Source organism: Mus pahari, chromosome 9 (assembly GCF_900095145.1).
Source record: "Mus pahari chromosome 9, PAHARI_EIJ_v1.1, whole genome shotgun sequence".
Classification (NCBI taxonomy): domain Eukaryota; kingdom Metazoa; phylum Chordata; class Mammalia; order Rodentia; family Muridae; genus Mus; species Mus pahari.
The window spans coordinates 85,288,925-85,312,992 of NC_034598.1; the positions used below are offsets into that span (position 1 = coordinate 85,288,925).

The following is a 24,068-nucleotide window of genomic DNA, read 5'->3' on the forward strand; positions in this document are numbered from 1 at the left end:
GGACTATGCAGAAAACTACCTGAGACTCCAGAAACAGCAACAGAAACTCTGTTGTTCAGGCAAGATCAGACTCACGATACTCAGTTAAGACGCCGGGCAGCTATGAATGCCATTTAATCACTGAACTTATTTGCTCCTATCTAGCATTTTTATTTTTCTATTTTTCATAATGACATGGGTAAAAATGTATTTTTTCCTTTTGACTTTTAACTGTAAGTATACTGGAAGTATAGTGTGGCAATCGGGAATGGTGGGGACTGTAGCAAAAGGGAAACCCATGTGCAACCAGGAGAGAGTGTGGACTTAATAACTCTAGGTCTTCAAAAGTTTCAAAAGAAACAAAGTCTCCATTAATTTCTAGACCAAACTATGATTTTTAAATTCTGGAAATTGATCCAGATTCCAAAACTACTCTCTCCACACACATCATGTATGTCAGTCAGCTGTGACTGCTGAACTTGTTGGCGTGCCATCAGTGACCTAAGGTTTTAGAATTAACAAGAATGACAGCACAGAGACTAAAACTTGTCCCGGGGCAGGAACCAGCAAGTCTGCCTGAAAGATGGGGCAGGAAAGGAAAAACTGCAAAACAGCATGGGCTGAGACCCGAACTCTGAAATCGCTGGGCGCTACGGTGGATCCTAATCCAATGGGATTGTGTATGGTTGGTGTTCTTGTAAGAAGACCTTTAGAGACACTCAAGGGTACACAGCAGTGTTCCCCAACCTCCCTAACACTATGACCCTTTAAAACAGTTCCTCACATTGGGGTGACTCCCAACCGAAAAATTATTATTATTATTATTATTTGCCACTACATAACTGCCATTCTGCTACCATTATGAATCCTAATGTAAATATCTGTGTTTTCCGATGGCCTTAGGAGACCCCTGTGAAAGGGTCATCTGAGCCCCAAAGGGGTCGCGACCCACAGGTTGAGAACCACTGGTGTGGGTAACCACTCACTGAAAAGCAATTTAAAGGGAGGAGAGTTCTATTTTGGCTCCTGGCTTGATGGTACAGTCTAGCATGGCGGGGAAAGCTTGGGGCCGGGGTAGAGTAGACTGTGGCTGTAGAGGTCCGAGAGTGAGGCTGCTTGTTCACATCTGGGTAGATCAGGAAACAGACATGGAGCAGGAAGCAGGAAGCAGGGCTAGGTTATTATATATGTGTATATATGTTATATATAACACATTACATATAATATAAATATAATATACAATAATATATAATGTAAAATATAAATATGAAATAATATATAATATATAATACAAATCACACACACACACATATTGTCTTAGTCAGGGTTTCTATTCCTACACAAACATGACCAAGAAGCAAGTTGGGGAGGAAAGAGTTTATTTAGCTTACTCTCCCACATTGCTATTCATCAACAAAGGAAGTCAGGACAGGCAGGAACTCACACAGCGCAGGAACTTGGGGACAGGTGCTAATGCAGAGGCCATGGGGGGGTACTTACTGGCTTGCTTCCCTTGGCTTTCTCAGCCTGCTTTCTTATAGAACCCAGGACTACCAGCCCAGGGATGGCACCACCCACAATGGGCCCTCCTTTATTGATCACTGATTGAGAAAATGCCTTATAGCTAGATCTCATGGAGGCATTTCCTCAAGGGAGGCTCCTTTCTCTGTGATAACGCCAGCTTGTGTCAAGTTGACAAAACCAGCCAGTACATGTATATTCTCCCTTAATTCACAGCACAGTCTTGAGAGGACTTACCCCATCTGACTTGGAATCTCACCATAAATACTTATCCAACACCATCAAGTTAGCAGAGTTGAAGCGCTCATAAAGTGATCTGTGGGTTCTGCTCACTGTGTGAGACTCATATTGAGCTTGTTTCTTCTCAAGTGAAAAACCCTCTCCGTAGTCCATGGGATATTTGGATTCACTGACAGGCTAACTGTTCTGAAAACGCTTGAAGAATTCTCAGGGTATGTTCTCAGTCAGACCCTGGGGCTCAGACTCTTACTAGACAGTAATACATATGAACAATGGAAGGAACCTTTTAGTGTGTAAAAGGCCCCAGCTCACAGTCTGCAGCTTTCTATATCTGGAGAAGCAACAATGCTGGCTGTCACCCTGGAAAGAACGGAGATTCTCTGATCTAAACGAAGAACCATAGGCAAACATGGAGAGATGCCAGAGTGGCCTAAACAGCTATTATGGATAATTAAAGCCCTCAATTTCATAAGAAAGGAATTCTTTTTTCTCCCTTATTCGTGACCAAGTGTGCCCTCCATCCTTCATAGAGAGATTATATGGGGGTAGGAAGAATATATTCTCACCTCATATATTCTCTGAGGGCAGCAAGTCTAGAGTGATGTGTGGGCTGACCCTCCCACCCCCAATTCCATTCAGTTGAGTGAAGATTCATTGTCTGCATGAACTGTGCTAAGAGCTCTGGGAACAAAGACGAGGTAAGGACTGCTGCCCACCAGGTGGGGCAGGTCTTCATTTATTCATGCACACAAGCATGATGTGGGGGTATTTACTCTCTACCCATATGCTGAAGAAGACAAAAATCTTTTTTTCAAATCTCTAACTTTCAACATGATGAGCATCCAAATACAAAGTCTTACAGATACAGAGAGGAATACCAAGTCCTACAGTGGCCTGGGATGCAGGGAGTGCACTTAGCACAAAACAAACGAAACAGAAGCCACAGCAACACACAGAATGCCAAGGATGGTGTAGAGCCTGTCCGCTAATCGATGCACACGCCTTTATGGGCTGTAATATTTTAGTCTTTGTAGCATAAAACCTCAGCAGCTCTGTAACAACTTTATTATAGAAGAAATGGGAGATTCAGAATAGCCAAGATGCTTACCCAAAGCCACACAGCTACTCAGCACAGCCATGCTGTCCGACTGTCTGGAGTCGGCTTTGTCCAGCTCATCTTCTTTGAGCTTACCTATATAAAGACACCGCCCCAACCCAACAGCAGCAAAGCACAGCCAAATCTCAGCGACGTATTTATTTTGTCTCTGGGACAGGGTCACATTAGGTAGCCCTTGCTGTCTAGAAAGTCACAGTGTAGACCAGGCTGGCCTCGAACTCACTGAGATCCACCTGTCTCTCTGCCTTCAGAGTCCTGGGATTAAAGGCCTGGGTCACTAGGCCTGGCAAATTTAAGTTTTAATTTTATCATTGGTATGTTTCTGTTTTGTTTGCTGTTTTTTATTTTTATTTTTTTGTTAGCATAGAAGATGAAACCTGAAGTCTTGTACACACTAGGCGAGTGCTTCTTCACTAAACTACCCCTTCCCATTATTTAAATATTTTTGAAACAAATCAATCTGATATTTTTATTCCTTACCTGATAAAAATGAAACCTTCACCATTTTGATGCCTCCTCACCTCCATCCAGGGTGAGCAAATGCCTCCTCACACACAGCTCAGGAGGTTTCTCTAAGATCCACATTTGCTTCTGACCCTGTGGTCTCTTCAAGTGCTGACTCAGCAAGGGAGACTGGACCTAGTACCCAATGTCTTAGTTGCTCTGTTCACTCAGTCTTTGCCTCTATTATGGGGAAGTGGCTTCAGATTAGCCAGCTCTAGATCCTGTTGTTCAAAGAGTCCCCCCTTTCTTGATCTGGGGATTGTTACCCTTTTTACATTACTCCTGTGACCCCCCCCCCATACTGTTGTGCATTTTCTCGGGAAAGTCTCAGGCTATCTTAGCAGGTACCACAAACAAGAAGATGATCATGTTGATGTCCGGATGTCTTAGCAGGTACCATGCACAAGAGGATGCTTGTGTTGGTCTCAGGATGTCTTAGCAGGGAGTGTGTACAAGAGGATGCTTATGTACATAGGCAGCAGACTGAAAGACAGGACTAGACATAGGAGACACGTGCTGAGAGAAACTGAGGAGGTAGTGGGGCATGTCTGGGGAGCTTCTAGACCACATGCTGTCTGTGGACAGAGAGGGAAGGGAGCCAGGTTAGGGAGAAGGGTTTTTAGGTCACAGTACATGGCTTCATCTATCGACCATGACCGTGTATGTGTGCATCTTCTTTCCCTACCAGCATAGGAGCTGGAGGAGAGTGGAGAACGTACCGCATGCATCACTGTTCTTTGTCAGCAGCACAGTCTCTGACTCGTCGTAGGTGCTCACTTAGTGAAAGTCTGCTGGGCTGATCCGAATCTATGGACTGTATGCTTTTCTGTAGATGTGCTTTAAACCTTATCAAAAGAAGCTGCCAAAATTATCTTCTGTATGGATTAGTAGAAAGTACTTTGTTTTTTAATAAACTAACTGCTTTGTTAACAATTATATTAGCTACTTATCTTAATCTAATATTTATGAAAACTGGAAATTACACTCAGAAGGGTTACAATGTTACAGGATATAAATAGGTCTTCTTTGTGTTGTATGTGTGTGTTACATATGTGGGTGCATATGTGTGTACAAGTGTGTCTATGTGTGGTGTGGGAGTGGAGGTCAGAGGTTGGTTTTGAGTGTCTTCTTCAATCACTATCCACTTTGTCCTTTATTTTGTTTATTTATTTATTACCATTATTGTTATAGTATGTGTGTACATGTGTGTGTGTGCATGCGCTTGCCGCTGTGTGCATGTGAAGGTAGGGAGAGTTGGTTTTCTCCTCCTACGGTGGGACGTGGGGACTAAACTTAGGTCTTCAGGCTTGCCTGGCCAGTACTTTTCCCTTCTGAAGCTTCTTGTTTTCCTTCTACTTTATTTTTGAGATAGAGTCTTCAATGAAGGGGGGGGGATGTCATCAATTTATCTAGGTTGCCTTTATTCCCTACCCTAATGTTATAGTTACAGATGTGCTCTACAATGCCTCGATTTTTGTATGGATGCTGGGGATTCACACTAGGGTCCTCATATTTGTATGACAAACACTTTACTTACTTATTCATCTCTCCTCTGCACAAACAACTCTTTTCTTAATTGACACTGCATAGTTCACTCAATTCCTTGTAGTGCTTGAGAAGAAGGTGGTCAGCTACAAGGACATACCATCACTTGAACCTATAGAAATCTGTGGAGATAACCTGCAAGTGTTTCCCTCTCCCCACCCCCCCACCTCCAGCCTTGGATATAATCTTTACAAGCTTCAAGTGACTCTAAAATAAAGGTTTCCCGTAACAGTTGGTTGGGCCACGCCTTGAGGTTGTCCCATCTCTCTTTCAGTAGGGATTCTGTACGGTGTACTGTTAAGGACATAGACTTGGAATCTGGGTTTGCATACTGTCTCAAATGAGATCCTCTCCTCTATAAATGGCACTGGGGTACTGCACCTCACTGGCTTTGTATGAAATTTAAGAGACATTTTCCCTTTGTCTATAAGACCCCACTCTGCAGTCCAGGTTGGAATCAGACTTGCTGTGGTGTTCAGGCTTATACGTAAGACCTTCCTGCCCTCACCTACCATGTGCTGGGATCAGTGTCGTATACCGCTGGCCCCAGCAGATTTGAATGATTTCGTACCTATGAAACTCCCACACAATATCCAAAGCGTTAGTAATTCTAGCCATAATTCTCTACTTCAATGATGATGATGATGATAGTAAGTTTTACAGCGCAAGCTGAGCCCCTCTGTTGGTTTTCCTCTTTTTGTTGCTTGGCGCCATTTTTATTTATACTTTGTATATCTTGCCTCACCTTGAATACTGGCTTTTATTCTCTGCCTGCTCCTTTGGTGATGAAGAAAAATCGATGGGACCAATGAAGAGGGAGATGCCATTGAGCTGAATGAAGAAGGAAGGCCTGTGCAGACGTCCAGAACACACCTCCCTGTTTGTGACTGCAGCTGCTGTGGCATCCCCAAACGGTACATCATTGCCGTCATGAGCGGCCTGGGATTCTGCATTTCCTTTGGGATTCGGTGCAACCTTGGAGTGGCCATTGTGGAAATGGTCAACAATAGCACTGTGTATGTGGACGGGAAACCAGAAATTCAGGTCAGTATGGAGCTATAGCAAGAGGGTGTGTGTGTGTGTGTGTGTGTGTGTGTGTGTGTGTGTGTGTGTATGATAGTTGTGAAAAAGCAAACAGGGCAATTCATTGATTGATGTAAGAAACACACAACATACAGAGTGACAACCCCATTCATGTCCAGGACATGGGGTTAGGGATAGAATGCTTACTAACACCAACTGGGACCTTGGACTCCAGAGACATATAGCATAAGTGACAAACTGGTGTGCTGGCTGTTATGTCAGTATGGCTGTACTAAATTCTTGGGCTCCTCTAGTAGTGGGTATTCCATGATTTTGGTATTGTGACTTTCCAGAGAAAGTTATGGCTCAACCAGACAGATATTTGGTGGGACAGGATGAAAAATCTTTGGAAAAAAAAAACAAAGGAACATTTTATGAAAAGATCTGTAAGGGAGACAGATAGACAAACCATGATGTGTTAGGAACATGAGATCCTCACTTTTTGTGTATATGTGTGCTATGAACCCCTTTGATCCCTGTGGACAACTTGATGTAAACCTTTTGTCAAAGATGATGTTTGAAATTATTAGTTTAATAGAAAAAAGGATTATACGGGGAGGCAATTTATTAAAATGTAGAATAAATTTACAAGTCAAATTTATGGTGTAGAAACCTGGACTTCCTTACTAGTACATCAAATGGCAAAACCTAGCAGAGTGCCTCAAACTGCTACAATTTTAAGATCGAAGTATAAACAATAGCTTCAGATCATGGCAGCAACTATAATGTAATTTGAATGTGTTTCTGGCTTTTCCTTCATGACATAGTTGTGGGACTGATATTTACCATGTTTTTAAACTATGCGTATATTCACAGACATTCTAACTTTCAGTCAGCGGGTAATAAAGCTAAAAATACTGACTTTTCTATGGGTTATCAGAACACTCTACTGAAACTTTGCAAAATTGCCCATTGATATGGAATTCCAGGGGGGAAGGAATGTTCTAGAAATGTGAACCAAAGCAACTCACCCCAGAGCATTCTATTCCCAAGTTTTACCCCAGATATTATACAAATCAAGGAGTGGTTTTGCCAAGTATTTTCATGAAAGTAGACTCTTAATAAAAATACTATATATTAAACTTTAAAAAACCCTGACTTTTCTGCATCCAAGTTCTCAGACACACAGGATCCCTCCACAGATCCCAGGATGATTGCTGCTCAATGGGAAGAGGCCTGTGGACATGTGATGTGCATGGGGTCTCTTGGGTTCTGGTATTAGGCTGGCGTTGTCATATGGAAGCATGTAGTTATTTAATAAACTGTTTTATGAATACTGAAAACATAAATCTAGTTCATTTTATAGCTAGACTTCATAAATTATGGGATGAATAAATAAAAATGCCTCCCCATGGATCACCCTATAACTGTCTGGTTCACTGAACTGAGCACACACTCAGAACTGACTGTGGTAGAGATTGTGCATCTTATGGTTCTCTGGATGCCTGTGTTTAAACGCATGCATAGATCGGAGTTTCCCATGTTAGCGTCAGGGAAGCTGTGGCTCTTGTGCTTACAGGGTTTCATAAGAAGACATTGGGTGACATGAAGCCTGGACTGTTCCTGAGTGCTGTGTGACTCTGGGGCGAGGACATGGGGTACCATTTCCTCAGCTGACAACATAGTAGTCTTCTCCTCTTTGATGTCACATCTGTTAGCATCACCTAGAACAGTCTCCTGCCAAGGACTGCCTTGGGGACATTTGATATCAGTTCATGAAGAAGAGGTCTTTAGCTGGTATGCAGGTTTTCCCCTTTCTTTCTAAGAGATGTTCAGTCGGAGGGAAACTGCACCATGGAGACGCTTCAGTCTGCTTTTGATGGCTCAGCTGAGCCTGGCTGACAAAGATAGCCTGTTCAGTCTGGGGGATGGTGGTGGAGGAAGGAGGCGAGACAGAGGGAGAGTACATTGATGCCTTTAAAATCAAGACTACGGGTGGGGTTTCAGATGTGCCTCACACGAATTCTTTCAGCCTTTTGTGAGCAAGGCTAACTGACGAGAACACGCCTGCAGAGACACCAGTCCAAAAGAGACGATGATCGCCTTTTGTTTGTTGCCTGAGAAGACAACGGGTCAACAGAGTCTGATTTAGGGCATCTAAAAAAAGACGTTTTGATAAAGTGAAGGATCAGTGCTCCTGTGTGCTCTTCAGTTCCTAGGATTTTGCTTAGAGGATCTTAGATTAAGATCTAAAATATTTCTGTCTGGTGACAAGGGTAGGAGTTTAGGAACTAGAGATGGTGGCTTGTGCCTATAATCCTAGCACTCAGGAGACCAAGGCAGGGGAGCAGGGCTGAGCTCAGGCTGGCTCTAACTAAATAGTGAGTTCAAAAACAATCCAGGTGACATACCGAGACCCTGTCTCAAAAAACTAACCAAAGAAGAAAGAGAAACAAAAGGGAAAACATAAACCTAAAATAGTACCCCCTTAAGAAGAAGAGTTTAAAAAGTCCCCAAAACCAACCAAACAAAAAATGTACATGCTCTAGCAAGCAAAACTAATTCATGGCCTACTGTTCCTCTCTTGTCCACATAGAACAAGTTAGGTATCAGGAGTGTGACCAACAGGGTGACAGGGCTCTGGCTGGCTGGCATTTCTGTTTCTGTGTTTTGCTTCATGGGAAAACATAGTTATTTTATGCTGAGATTTTTTTGGAAGCCTCATTTGAGGAGCTGGATAAGTGCCGCGAACAGAAGAGACCTATGTGGCATGCTTCCTGCAAGTGGTGTGAGGGACGATTTAGCTGATGTGTGGATAGCCACGTTTTTTAGCTTAATGGCATGAGTTACTGCTAGGTTAAAGCTCAGTGGAAAAGCCCGTGCCTAGCATAGGTGAAGCCCTGCAATCGACCTTGGCACTCCCTCCCCCTCCCCCCACCTAAACTGTTCCGTTAAAACATCTGTGGTCCTTAGTAACTGGCATATGTTAAGCAAAAAAGCAACGGAAGGTTGAGAAACTGCAATGATTTCTCACTATCCACAAGTCTTGCAGGGTTTCAATGATGGACTTTAGGATTCTTGAGACCTGCTTTTAAGCACCACTGCTCATTAGCTCTGAGACTTGGGAAAGGTGTCCTTGTGTCCTGGCCAGGGATGACTGGTTGCAATGAATAGAGAAGTTCAGTGAGAGCTACTCAGACTAACCAGGATTACAGAAGACTCGAGTAGAATCTCATGAAAGTGAAGAGCAGGCAGCAGGTTGGGTGGGGAAGTTTGTGTGGATGATCGATCCATCTTGTGGATGGGGAACTGAGGTCCAGAATGCCCTCTACCAAGCTGGGAAAGGCATCTTTATGAGTTCTTGAGGAAGGAATAGAGCCCCTGTGGGAGATGCAGACTCTGCTTTATCCCAGGGGACCTGGAACATACTTTGCTAAGGTTTCCAGCTTGTTGGCATCACAGGTTCTCTCATCTGCATCTTCTTGTCTGCTTCAGCTTCCCATGTCTCCTGACAGACTGCTTTCTGTCTTTTACTGTGGCTTCTTCCTGCCCCCATGACTAAATCCTGTGATCCCTTGGCTCTGCTCTCTATTCTACTGTCCATCAGCTGTGGTAGGCAGAGGGGGAGTATCCTATGTCTGGGGAAACAGAAATCTCTCAGAAGGAGGCTGAACAGGACAATAGAAAACAGCACATCTAGCAGTCTTTTGGTAACTCTTATGATCCTTACTGTATTGAAAAGAAAATGACTTCTTGCAGACCAAACAAGAGTACTTCCATTAAGCACCCATATAAGCTTCCTAAGACAGCATGACCAGCAACTTGGTATCTTAACCCTTGGCCTTCTGAGACCCTTTTAAGGACACCTGTCTTTTGATTAAGGGTTTAGCTGGCTAATTCTGAATATCTCATTTTGAGACCCTTGGCTTTTTCACATTGGCAAAGACATGTTTTCTAAATAAAGGAACATTTTCAGGGTTTCGATATGGGTGTCCGTTTGGGTAGATAAAGTGCTCTACCTCCAAGCTATATTTCTGGCCATTATCTCACTCTTTATTGGAGACAGGGACTCACTAAGTTGCCCAGGCTAGCTTTGAATTTACTCTTTAGACTGAGTAAGTCTTGAGGTACTTGATCTTCCTGCTTCCACCTTCTGAGTAGCTAAGACTACAGGCCTGTGCTAGCTGGTCCAACTGAGAACAACCCTCTTTTTTTTTTTTTTTTTTTTTTTTTAGACTTAACAAATATCTATTTAATATTGCATCAAAATGCCAAAGAGCATATGTTTTTTTTTATTATTATTTTCTTTATTTACATTTCAAATGCTATCCCAAAAGTTCCCTATACCCCCACCCCCACCCCTGCTCCCCTACCTACCCACTCCCACTACTTGGCCCAGGCGTTCCCTTGTGCTGGGTCACATAAAGTTTGCAAGACCAAGGGGCCTCTCTTCCCAATGATGGCCGATTAGGCCATCTTCTGCTACATATGCAGCTAGAGACAAAAGCTCAGGGGGTACTGGTTAGTTCATATTGTTGTTCCACCTACAGGGTAGCAGCCCCCTTCAAATCCTTGGGTACTTTCTCTAGCTCCTCCATTGGGGACCCTGTGTTCCATCCAATAGCTGGCTGTGAGCATCCACTTCGGTGTTTACCAGGCTCTGGCATAGCCTCACAAGAGGCCGCTATATCAGGGTCCCTTCAGCAGAATCTTGCGAGAACAACCCTCTTGATAAACATCTACCATAGGCTGTAAGTGTAGTACCAATTTCCAAAGCTTATTCACTAGCCAGATGAGCATATTTTACCCATTGGTTAGTAATTCTCCATTTCTCTCCTCCCAGTCCCTGAAAAATCACCATGCCCTCTTGAATTCTATTAATTTGGCTATTTCAGGTACTTCATGTAAGAAAGATCATACAGCATTGCTTTTTCCTATGGCTGCTTATTTCTCTTAGCATCTATGTCCTAACCCCATCCAGGTTGTTGAATGCTATGTAATATCTTTTTTTTTTTCTTTCATCAAAAGGACACATCACACTGTTCAAGTTCATTTGTCAGTGGGCATCCGGGTTGCTTCCATATCTCAGATATTGTGAATGTGGGAATACAGATGTCCTTGAGATTCTGATATCTTTTTGGATAAATACTCCAAAGCATAAGTGTTGAGTCTTTTCTAGTTAAATCTTTAGCTCTGTTTTTAAGTGTGTGAGAAAACTCTATACTGCTTTCATGAGTGACCTAGCATTCCTGCATTCCCATCAGTAGCATAAAACATTCCAGCTTCTCCACATCCTCACCAACTCTCTTTCTTCTCTTTCTATAAGTGTAAGCACACACACACACACACACACACACACACACCTGTGAGACGATATACACGCCATCCTGTTAGATATGATGAGCTGATTCTATTTCCCCTAATGTTAGTGATCCTTCCAATTTCCCAGTGGTTATCTGTATGGCTATTGGCCATTTGCTTGTTTTATTTGGTGACGTTTCTGTTCAAGCTGTCTTCTCGTGCTTGTTACCCAGTAGGGTCAGGTGATGCTGAAAATCACTTCTTAGCAGGTCTTGGTGTGCTTTGTCAGGGGTCAGTTCTTTCAAAGATGACAGAAGCATCATCTGCTCAGAGGACAGGATGCTGTTGTTGACAGCAGCTGCGTGAAGAAGGTAGAATGAGTTCTGTCTTAGGTGTGCTTGCAGACAGGAGCCTAGCGTGACTGCCCTCTGAGAGGCCCAACAAGCAGCTGAAAGAGTCAGATGCAGATACTAGCATCCAACCAATGGACAGAAGCCAGAGACCCCTGTGGTTGAATTGAGGAAAAAGCTGGAAGAAGCTGAGGAGGAGGGCAGCTCCATGGGAAGACCAGCAGTCTCAACTAACCTGGACCCCTGAGATCTCAGACACTGAGGTACCACCAACCAGGCAGCATACAGCAGCTGATATGACACACATATAGCAGAGGACTGCCTTGTCTGCCCTCAGTGAGAGAAGATACACCTAAATCCTTGAGAGACTTGAGGCCCTAGGGAGTGTGGAGGCCTGGTGAGGTCGGGGTTGGAGGTAGGGGAAGGAGGTATGGGATGGGGAGCAGTCAGGGGCAGACTGGGAGAGAGGTAAAGTCTGGGTTGTAAAAGAGGATTAAAGAATAAAAAGAAAAGAAATGTAAAAAACAGGAAAAAAGGAAAAAGAAAAAAATTGAGACTCAGCCAGGCATGGCGGGACACACCACTAACCCCAATATGCAGGGTTCTGAGGCTGGGGGAATCACATATTTGTGGTCAGCCTGGGTTACTCAATGAGACCCTATCTCAAAACAATGACAAAAGAGGATTTGTTTGTTCCTTACTTAACCTGAGAATTAAATCTAGGGTCTCACACAAGCAAGGTAGTCACTCTACCCCTGAGTTATATTCCTAGCAAAATACATTTGATCATACAATGATAACTGTGTTTTTTCCTATTTTGGAAATTGCGCATAGGGCCTTCTTAATGTAAGTAAAAAAAAAAAAAAGAAGAAGGGCTTGAAGGACTCAAGACTATAGTTACCTTTAGGCTGTCACGACTCTGATGCCTGAGCAACCCAGGAAATCGCACGCTAAGTCCAGAGCTTGTTTTTTGTTTGTTTGTTTGTTTTTGTCTTGTTTGTTTCCTTCACAACCTGTTTCATTTTCTGCTTAGCACATATGACCCTTTGGGATATCACATTTTACACATGTATGGTATATGTGTGTGTATTCTTAAATTTGTGCATCTCGTCCCTCTCCTCAGAAGGTAAATTTGTAAGACCAGAGACCCCTGTGGTCCATGTTACCACTGCTGCAACCCAAGTATTCAAGGCATGTTCCAGAAATTTACCAGAAAAGGGAGGAGCTCATGAAGTTGTCAAGTGGTGACATGTGCTATCAGCTGTCCCCTAAACACAAGTGCATCTGATTCTTGTTTCCAGACAGCACAGTTTAACTGGGATCCAGAGACGGTGGGCCTGATCCATGGATCTTTTTTCTGGGGTTATATTGTGACACAAATTCCTGGTGGCTTCATTTCAAACAAGTTTGCTGCTAACAGGTAAGAGTGGTGGACATGACAAATCCTGCCCAGGTTCTCCTGGGGCCTTGTGCCTTTATTCGATCTGTGTATTTGTTCTCAGGGTAGGGGTGCAGAGAGGAACATGGGAGCCACACAGACAGATGCAGTTCGGAGATATTGATTCCCCCATGGTGCTGGTTGTAAGAGTCTCTCTGGATTTGCTTGTTTTCCCCTCACAATATAATTTACCTTGTAGTTCATTAAGTGATGTTTTAAACAGAATAATTATTTGTGAGTCTGGGGAAGCGGTTCATGACCCCTCACTGGCAAACTGGGGAACAAAACCATCAACTCACTTCCCTTTTAGGGGCTCAGTTTCCACATCTGAGAAATGAAACATTAGGTTAAGTTGTGGCTTGGAGCAGTGACAGTTGGTACTCCTATGTGTTTATGTGAACATCAGCAGCACAATAGAAGTGCTATCACGTGAGCACTGAGGACTTGCCATTAGACCACAGGAGGTTTTCAGTGTTCTTAAGTGACCCAGTCCTTGTCGGAGGAGCTAACTCTTCAGAACAGGGTGGACTGTCACTAAAGGAAGTGAGTTTTCTGTCACTACTAGTATTTGATGAGAAGAGAGTGTTCACTTGAGGGAGATGCTGTAGTCTGTATCATATTTCAGAGAACGAGTGAGTCAAATCTCCAGGCCCTTCCCAAGATATTTGTCATGAGACATTGTGTGAGTCAACTCCATAAAAGAGATCAAAGTTTGCACGGCAGGTTTTTTTTCTCCAATCTCTGAAATCACAACCCATATGGTTGTGAAATCAGCATAGAGCTTCACCAATGGGATTTTTATTTGAAAAAGAGAGGAACAGAAGGGAATGTAATTAAAGAGAGTAAAGACAACAAAACATCAGAATATATGGCCTATCAGAGTAAGTATTGTTTTCTAAAACTGGTCTTATTTACATGTGTGTATGTAAGTATAGGCTGGGTGGTAATATGAAATAAATATATACATACACAAACATACACATATACACACACCACATATGTGTGTGGTGTGCACACATCCCATGCACACATGCAAGTGCAGGAGCATGTGTGTAAGGGCCTGAGGTGGATGTTAAATACCTTCTCCAATCACACACCATGGCCTTATTTTTTTGAGACAGGGTCTCTCACTGAACCCAGAGCTGACTGAACTAAACTGTGTGGCCAGCAAATCCCAGAGATTCTCCTGTCCTCATCTCTCCAGGGCTGGACTTACAAGCTCACACGGCACTTGGCTTTCTATGTGAATTCTGCAGGATTGAATTCAGGTCTTTATGCTGCCTAAAAACACTGTACTGATGGAAGTGTCACCTCCCAAGCTTAATTTGAAGTGTGTTTTAAAGGCCAAGGTCAAGATGCTTGAAAGGCACCATCATAGGATCTAAATATATATAAGCTATAAGCACAGTTGTCTTTATGTCCTTGTCTAGTTTTTTTTTTTTTTTTACTTCCTATGGTTACTTGCCTATGGTATTCTTTTAAGACTGATCACACTGATGGCCTCTGGCTCTTCAATGGTTACTGCTTACACTCCTGCCTCTAAGAGAAAACCACTCATACGAAGATTTCCCCGTGTGTATGGAAAGTGCAAGAGTCATTGAAATATGTGAGGAGGGGCATCTGGGGATGTAGCTCAGGTGGTAGGGTACTTTTTCTAGTAGGCATGAGGCCCCTAGGGTTAGTTCCCAGCCCTGAATAAAACTGGGTAGGGTAGCATATGCCTGAAATCCTAGTATTCAGGAAGTAGAGGTAGGAGAATCTGAAATTCAAATTCATTCTTAGCTATATGTGAGTTCAAGACTAGCCTGGTGTATGTATGTATGTATGTATATATATATATATATATATATATATATATATATGACACATATATATACATATACACATACACGTATACGTATATGTATATGTATATATGTATATATATATGACTCTGCCTCAAAGAAAATTATGAGAGGAGAGAAGAAAATGTTACCTTCTTTTTAAATTCTTCCTTCTTTCCCAGAGACTCTTGGGCTGGCAAGAAGGAGGGAGTAAGTGGGCATGTCTCGGGAAATGGGGAGTAAGACAAGGTCACAGCTTACTCCCAGGTCACAAGCTGCTTCTTGGATTGTCACTATTCTCTTCTGGACTATTGAGAGGAGAGTGGGAAGCAGGAGGCACAGTCCCAAACACGCAGAAGTCACGAGTAGGAAGCGTCACATGGCTGAAACAGGTTGGATGTGGATGTATCTGAAGTTTCCCCTTAGCACAGTTGTCCTGTGGCCTTCTAGGACATTGTGCAGGTTGGACATCACTGGGCTTTCATGAATGTGACCCTAAATGGTCCATGAACTGGGAGTTGAAAATCAAAGCAACCCAGGAGTCTAGCTGGCGACACAAAGGATTCTAGCATACTGTCTAGTTCTCTAATTAGTTTATCTTAATTTCCATCATGATCTTTCATGAAGGTTTAGGTTGTTCTCTGATGTTTAACTGGAGTATTTTAGCCGATGTCATCCTGGGCAATAATACAGTGCTTTGGTCCCCTAGGGTCTTTGGAGCCGCCATCTTCTTGACATCAACTCTGAACATGTTTATCCCGTCTGCGGCCAGGGTGCATTACGGCTGTGTCATGGGCGTGAGGATTTTGCAGGGTCTGGTGGAGGTAGGAGAGACACTTTCTTTATAGTTAAGAGTGTAGTTGGGCTCAGTGGTGCAGACCTGTTATCTCAGTTATTGAAGAGGCTGAGACAGGGGGAATCTCAAGTTTCAAGATTTCCTGGGAAGCTTAGTGAGGCCCTCTACAAAATAAAACTCCAGAGGGGCTAAGGTTTTAATAGTGATAAGATACTTGTCTAGCACATTCAAGGCCCCATGTTCAGTTCTGAGTTACCCTTCATAAGAAGAAAAGAAAGAGAAATCTAAATTGTTGTTGAGACATCAGTCCAACTTTAGTTCTCTTATAGAAGGACATATGCTGTATGTCCATAGCCCCTTATACGGCAGAAAGTATGTGACATTTGTAGCTGTGACAACCAAGGTTAAGACTCAGCCTTAACAAATAGGAGCCTCAAACTCTGTGGCTGGAAATGAGGAGACAAATAAGTTGATTGTGGAAGTTACTTCCTACACATTAGTCGTTCATAATGTGAAATATGGATGTAAGACACCTTTTTGATTCTCTATGGCCCTTATGTTTGAATTATACTTCTGAACATCAGGATTGCTGATGAATCAAAATTAGTTACATTACATGATTCAATGTCTTCAAAAATCTGTTTGGGTGCCAGTACCACACACAACAGGCACTCATTCCTCATGGTTCTGGAGGCTGGGAAGTCCAAGCCCTGTGCTACCAACATGTTCAGTGACCGATGAGGACCTGCTTCCTGGTTCTAGACTGATGGTCATCTCTGTGTTCTCCTCTCACAGGGAGCAACGGTTCTGCCAGAGTCTCTCCTGTAAGAGCACTAATTCCACCCACGAGGCCTCCGTCTCTGTGCCCTCGTTACCCCACAATGCCCATGTTCAAACACTGTCCCAACAGGGATCTGATTTCAACATAAAAAAATCGAGAGGTCACAGGCTTTGTATTTGGCAATGTATACAAATTATATCTTTGTATTGTGGTTCTGTGAGGCAGCAATATTTGCATTTTTTAAACATTTAAAGAAATTGGAATAAGATGTGATCATCAGTGTTTACTCTTTCTGCCAGGGTGTGACCTACCCCGCCTGCCATGGGATGTGGAGTAAGTGGGCACCTCCCCTGGAGAGAAGCCGTCTAGCCACGACTTCTTTCTGTGGTAAGTGTGTTAGAATGATAAGTTGTAATGTGGACTAACCAGAACCCCTGGAGCTCCCAGGGACTAAACCACCAACCAAAGAGTACACATGGAGGGACTCAAGGTACCAGATGCATATGTAGCAGAGGATGGCCTTGTGGGACATCAATAAGAAAGGCCCTTTGTCCGGTGAAGGCTCGATGTCCCAGTGAAGGGGAATGCCAGGGCCAGGAAGTTGGGAGTGGGTGGATTGGTGAGCAGGGGGTGGGGGTTGGGGGGTAAGGGATAGGGGGTTTTCGGAGGGGAAGCCAGGAAAGGGGATAACATTTGAAATGTAAATAAAGAAAATATCTAATAAAAATAAAGGAAAAATTATAAGTTGTTTATGGAATGTTTTTGGCTTCAAGTAACTGCGAAGTCTACTAAGAATCTTCAAAAAAACTTTTTTTCCTCATCTGACAGAATCCCTAAGGTGAGCAGTTGATGGTGCTGGGTCTACAGCTCACTGAGCTGTCCTGGGCTGCAGATGTGTCCAATCCCTGGGACCAACTTCCAGAAGTTGTCCTCTGACCTCCACTCCTGTTCCGTGCCTGGTGTGTGCCGCTCCTGTGCACACAAGATAAATATTTATAAGATAGAAGAGATGGGGTTCCCAAGCTCTGCCTCCCCCTTAATTTCACAATGAAAATACACAAAATCGTATTTTTCACGAGCAAAAAATACGATGCCTTGTTTAGGGTTGTAAAGACCCTCGGCCACGGAGCTGAGCTGAGCCGAGCCCACTTGACTCACGACGTGGACTTTCCTTACCACACGTAACAACCACGTACAAACTATCTCCGACTTAATGAATGATGTAGCATTGTATTCCACATCAAAAATGGAGTGGCGTCCTGCAGGTAGAAGGGTGTCTACGACTACGCCAAGGCGTGACCTGACTTCAATTCTTGGGTCTCTGAACGTTCTCTTGCCAAGATTGCCTCATCTCACGCCATCTCTTCGATGCATGGCTTAGAGGAATCAGGGTCCAGAAGGGTTTATCTCAGTTCAGAGAAACCAGAGGCAGCAGTACAGATAGAAGAAGATTCACTTAAAAAGTATTTTTATCTGCAAATGTTTATTATAGAGGAAGGGGCCCAGGAGGGCAAAAGCACCTTCGTCCACACAAGTTACGGTATGGCCAGGCAGTGAGGGGTAGAACCCAGGCATCTCTGACTGGTGGTTCTAGTAGACAGACCATTATTGTTGCATTATTTTGAAGTTACAACAAGTTTTTCAAAACCAGTTTGGCCTTTAAAAGAATCATTTACTATGAAAAAAAAAAAGCTACAGTTATATTAAATGTTTAGAATGCTTTTTTAGTCAATGTTCTGAGGGAGTGTTCTTGCAAAATGTTTTAGCTTACTTTTACTTAATAATTAAGTTTTGACTCTCTTAAAAAAGAAAAGAGTTAAAAATGTATTATTGGATAAGTGTTTTGCCTGCCTGTATCTGTGTGCCATGTGTGTTCCAAGTGCTGGAAGAGGCCAGAGGGGAGGGCATTGGATCCCCTGGAGCTGGAGTTACAGAGGGTTGTCAGCAGCCACGGGTGTGCTGAAGGAACCAAACTTGAATCCTCTGCAAGGGAACAGAGTGCTTTTAACGGCTGACCAGTCTATCTCTGTAGCCCCTGATTTTTGATTCTTAACTACGGTTTTTATTTAGTGTGTGTGTGTGTGTGTGTGTGTGTGTGTGTGTGTATGATGAGTATGATGGTGGTGGTGATGGTGGTGTATATGTGGATGATGACGGTGATGTGTATGTGTATGTGTGTGTGCTTATACTTGTGTGCATGTTGAGTGCATGCCATGGTTCGTATGTGGAGGCCTGGGAAAGCCTCAGGTGCTAGCCCTCACCTTTCACCTTGTTTGAGAGGGGGGCGTCTTGTTTTGTTACTGCCTGTGACAGCCTAGCTGGCTTTCAGGTTTGCAGACCTCTTCTGTCTCGGCCTCCCATCTTGGTGTAGGAATCTGGGATTACAGGTGCTCACCTCCATTCCTAGTTTTATGAAGGTCTGGGGGATTTGAATCCAGAGCCTCATGCCTGTGCAGCAAGTGCGCTGCCCACTGAGCAACCTCCCCAGCCCTGCTTCCTTTCTTGGAGGCAGGGTTTCAGGTAGCCCAGTCTGGACTTGATTTGTGATCCTTCTGCATCCATCTGCAGAGAGCTGGGATTTCACGGTGTATCCCCAAGCCCTACGTCTTGGTTTATAGTCTAAAAAGATACAAAGCATCCTGTACGCTCCTGGACTTGGGGCTCATTTCCAATAACTGAGTAAAAGTTGAGCCACGGAATGCCAATGATTGTTACAGCTTAGGTGACCATTGCACTGCAGGAGGTGACCACTGGACTCAGGATCCTCGACTATGGAACCAAAGCCCCTTTCTCTGTTGAGTTGGTTTGTGAAGTCTCCGAATTCTCACTTCACTGTCTCTATGAACCAATATTTTATCAGCACAACCCCACATGTCAGACTTTTTTTTGGGGGGGGGGGAATCGAGACAGGGTTTCTCTGTGTAGCCCTGGCTGTCCTGGAACTCACTCTGTAGACCAGGCTGGCCTCAAACTCAGAAATCCGCCTGCCTCTGCCTCCCGAGTGCTGGGATTAAAGGTGTGTGCCATCACTGCCTGGGAAGAAGTCTTAAAGATTTTAATTTTTTCTCTTAAAGTCCCCTTAGTATTTTCTTGCATAATTCAGCTGGCTTCTTCAGTTATGAAGATGGTTTGTGTATAAAAAAGCTGTTCAGATTGGTATGTCTGTGGGAAATGGATCTTTGGAGGATTTTTTTTTTTTTTTTTTTGAGTTAGGGTTTGGCTATGTGGCCCAGGCCAATCTCCAGCTCATAATCTTCCTGTCTCTGTTCTCCTAGCCTTGTGATTACAAGGTATGCACTAGGAATCTGATTTGTTTGTCTGTTCATTTATGCAGTCTGTGTGTGTGTGTATGTATGCGTGCGCGCACACGCACAAGGCTAGGGCACCTGTAGATGCTCTACCATATGGGTCCAGGGGATTGAATTCAGGTTTTTGGACTTGGTGGCAGTTGCCTTTATCTGCTGAGCCATATATTGGTCCAATCTATCCAATATTTTAAAGCTATCACGCCTTTCCTAAGATAAGCAGATTTGAACTTCCTTATCAAAGGGATAAATCTTCTTTATTAGTATGAATGCTTTCATATTTTATTTTAAAATTATCTATCTTATGTGTATGGGTATTTTGTCTGCACGTATGTCTACATACCACATGCATGCCTGGCACCTATGGAGGCCAGAAGACGGCAGCAGATTACCTGAGACTGGAGTTACAGATGGTTGTGAGCTGCCATGGCAGTGCTAGGAATCGAACCCAGTTTCTCTGGAAAGGTAGCCAATTCACATGACCTCTAACCTATCTCCCTAGTCCCATTAATTCTCTTTTTTATTATCTCTATATCTCTTTAAAATCATTAGCACAATAAAATATTCCCTGGAAGTTTAGTGGGAGATATGGTCTGTGTGCCTGGTTTGTGCCTGGTTTGACAGAGAGCACAGCTGTGATGTTCTTAGCTTCTTGTCTGTCCCCTTGATTGCCAGAGTGTATCCCCAACCCTAGAAAAGTTACAACCAACCCCAGAAGGTGCCAGAGCGCCCCAGTGACAGCGGGTGGTGTGACCTTGGCCTTACTTTCTAAGACAGGTTGTGGGCAGGGCTTTTCATTTTGATTTGCCAGCAAAATGAGAGCGGTGAGCAGGCACTCCTTGCTCTCAGAGTGGTTTTATAGCCCTGATTTAAAAATGGCTTGACTCAAAGAAAGCTGCCTGGTCAAGGGTGCAGGTCTCCTTACGTTTCCCAGCTAAGGTGTGGCTTCCTTTCAAGGAATGGTTGAGGGACAAATGTCACTAGAGAGAAATTTAAGCTTGAGGTTAATCCATTCTTGGTCGCAAAAGATACCGGAGTCAGGAGAAGTCTCTATAAGACATGGGGGTCACAGCCTATCATGTTAGAGTTGAAGGAACTGAGGAGGAGAGATGAAGTTGATGTGAGAACAGCCGGGAATCCTTCCACTCAGCGTCATCTTCATTTCTTCTCTGTGACACACCATCCTCTGCCAGCTTTGTCTGCCCTCAGTGGTTACGGCATGGATGCGGATGTCCACTCTGCTCTCTGCGGTAGTCTGAGGGCTGGGTATCCCACTTGGAAGAAGCCCAAGTGTCTGTGAGTGCAGATAGGAGATGATGTTGGAGCTGTGGCTGAAGAGGAGGGAGAATCTGATAGGTAGGGGAAACAGTGTGGGTCACTTATAGTTTCTCCAGGGAGAGAATGAGTTTTTCCTTTTTCTTTTTTTTTTTTTTAAAAAGATTTATTTATTTTATGTATGTGGGTACACTGTTGCTCTCTTTAGACACAGCAGAAGAAGGCATAAGATCCCGTTACAGATGGTTGTGAGCCACTATGTGGTTCCTGGGAATTGAACTCAGGATCTTTGGAAGAGCAGTCAGTGCTCTTAACAGAGGAGCCATCTCTCCAGCCCCCAAAATGCTTCTTACAGTGGAGGATTGTTGCCATTTGATGGTGAAGGAGGCAGGGTTGCAAAACCACGGAGTAAGATCTCCTCTTGGGTCTTATATCCTGGCACCATAGGCAAGTCATGATTCCCAGACTTGCTTCTTTCTTTCTTTCTTTCTTTCTTTCTTCTTTTTTTTTTTTTTTTTTTTTTTTTTTTTTTCGAGACAGGGTTTCTCTGTATAGCCCTGGCTGTCCTGGAACTCACTTTGTAGTCCAGGCTGGCCTCGAACTCAGAAATCCGCCTGCCTCTGCCTCCCAAATTCTGGGATTAAAGGCATGCGCCACCACGCCCGGCTCAGACTTGTTTTTTCTTATAAAATGAGGGCTAACAGTTATATCTCCCTCATCAGGTGGAAAGAAGCTGAATACAAATTAAAGGTTCAGAATGCTTGGCCCAGTACTTAGCATGCAGCATGTATAATAACTGGTCATTCTTTCTGATTTTCTTTGTTTCAAGGACACTTTTGTATCATGGAAACTTTGCCTTCCTGCTACATGGGGCAGAAGGCACCTCATGTGCACACATATACACGAATGAAAACACACACACACACACACACACACACAGTGTGAAAAAGAAACAGACATAGAAAGACAGAAAGAGAAGGAAGGAAAGATTTCTTTGTTAATGTCTAATTTGCTTTATTACTGTGAAGAATTCTGAGCTTTAAAATGCATGTGTTTCAGGACTGGGGTTGTCGCTCACTTGTAGGAGCCCTTGCCTGGTTTTCAGAAAGACCTGGGTTCGATCCTGATACCATCTAAGAACAGATGGGGTGACATATCACCTGATAGGTGGAGACAGGAGAATCAATAGTTCAAAGTCATACGTGATGAATTCAAGGCCATCCTAGGCTACATAATAGCCTGTTTCAAAATGAAACGTGTGCTTTTGCTATTCTGTGCACAATAAAAGCATTAGCAGTTGGCACTCAGGTGGTCATTTCCAGCTTACAGAGCATCCTGGAACATACATCATAGTTTACCCTTATACTACCTAAGAGGCGGAGACTTCATTCCTATCTTATCTCTGAATGAGTCTTTCTACTTCCTCATATCTCACAATCACATTCTAGGGCCGGGTCTTATCTTAGAGATAAGACCGAGTTTAGGCAGGTGTGATATTTTCCTATCCCCCCCCAAGCCCCCCACCCTGGGAGCCTCACCCACTTCCTAAAGATCTGTCTTAGAGCTGGATTTGATTTGAGGAATGGACTTTCCATTCATGTTGCTTGCTCTTTTTTTTAAAGGAGCAACGTCTCATTCAGGACCCAGGGGGAATCTCAGAGAGGGACTTTTCCATTCTGTTAGCAATTACCGGAAATGTGCAGGGCTTTAGTTTCCCTAGCAGAAAGTCCAGGAGCTACAGCAGGTAGGGAAGCCGGGTGACCGCCTCCAGTCCCCACCATCTTCTCCAGACAAGACAGATATCCTCAAACAAGTCCACAAAGTTCAGTATTTACAAAGCAAGAAACGACAAGGGACAAAATCACCGAGGTCTAAGTTTAAAGATCTCAACTGGCTTTTTTTTTTTCTAGAATCATTGACAAATCAGTTCCTACAACAGAATGATTGTTGTGAAAGGGCCAAGTGGGAGAGATTAGCTCATGGGCAGAAACTGAGACTGAAAAGCAGATAGACTGTTTTAGTGACTTCCTGTGCATGGCAGCAAGGCAAAGACCCAGGACTAGAGAAAAATTGCATCATGTGACCCTTTTATTGTAAGGATCAAGGCAGGGATACTCAGAAGTCTGCTGTCACACCCAAGGAAACTAGCCTGTTACTTTTCCTGGCTTCTTAAAAGAAATCTGTTAAACAATTTAGCTTTGCCTTGGTGATGTAGAACCCTGAACAAAACGTTTTGACTCCGTTTTGAGTTTTAGTTTGGTCTGTTTGGGCCCAGTGTAAGAATCCCCATCACCTAAAACATAGGTCTCCTATGGTTGTTTTTCAGTAGAAATGATCTTTAAAATGTACCTATTTAGGAAGTAGATGGAGACAATTGTCCTGCCAAGCTGGAATCCAACTGCTTCCTGAGTGTTGTGTGTGTGCGTGTGTGTGTGTTTGTGTTCTTTTATTTAAGAAAAGACTACAAAAGCATCTATGTAAGGTCTTGGGCGCTCTGAAAGCAGCTTCTAGGTTTTTTTAGTTGCTGTCTTTAGCATCCAACACTGTGCCTGGCTGCATTAAAATTGTTCTTTTTTTTATACTTTTCTCATTTCTGGATACTGTTTGCTCAAGAAATTCTAAACTGTGGTGCCCAAACAAACTTTGTCAAATCCCTGAATGTGTCTCTCAGTGAAGTTAAAGAGCGTCTTGAAGACATTCCTTTCCCGGTTGTTCTGTTTTAAGGTGTGCTTGGGGGCTGGGGTAGATAACTCAGTGGAAGAAATGTGGCTTTAGTCATTAACAGCAGTAACGTTCACTGGAAATCCCAGACTGTTGTCATGGAGACATCTGACTTGGACTTCATCACACACACTCTGCCTGGACTAACAAGGCTTGACTGGTGATTGGCCGGTGTCCCTCAATCTTTTCTGCTTGCAGGTTCCTATGCTGGGGCAGTTGTTGCTATGCCTCTTGCAGGGGTATTGGTGCAGTACATTGGCTGGGCCTCCGTCTTTTACATTTACGGTGAGTGGTTTGGTTTCATGAGTTCATGCGTTGACACAGATATATATTTACTATATAAGGGCAT

At 43.5% G+C, this 24,068-nt stretch overlaps 1 protein-coding gene across 2 annotated transcripts in view; it reads left to right on the forward strand.

The window, feature by feature from the left end:
• Slc17a8 (solute carrier family 17 member 8) overlaps positions 1–24,068 on the forward strand; it is a 50,080-nt gene that overhangs the window by 9,261 nt on the left and 16,751 nt on the right. Inside the window, exons 2-6 of one of the 2 annotated variants that reach the window (XM_021205227.2) lie at positions 5,698–5,950; positions 12,882–13,000; positions 15,551–15,665; positions 16,718–16,805; positions 23,918–24,004. In XM_021205227.2, the coding sequence (XP_021060886.1) occupies positions 5,698–5,950; positions 12,882–13,000; positions 15,551–15,665; positions 16,718–16,805; positions 23,918–24,004 (662 nt within the window). Of the gene's footprint in view, positions 1–5,697; positions 5,951–12,881; positions 13,001–13,384; positions 13,651–15,550; positions 15,666–16,717; positions 16,806–23,917; positions 24,005–24,068 lie in introns of those variants that run through there. The other variant, XM_021205229.1, reaches the window with a different exon arrangement.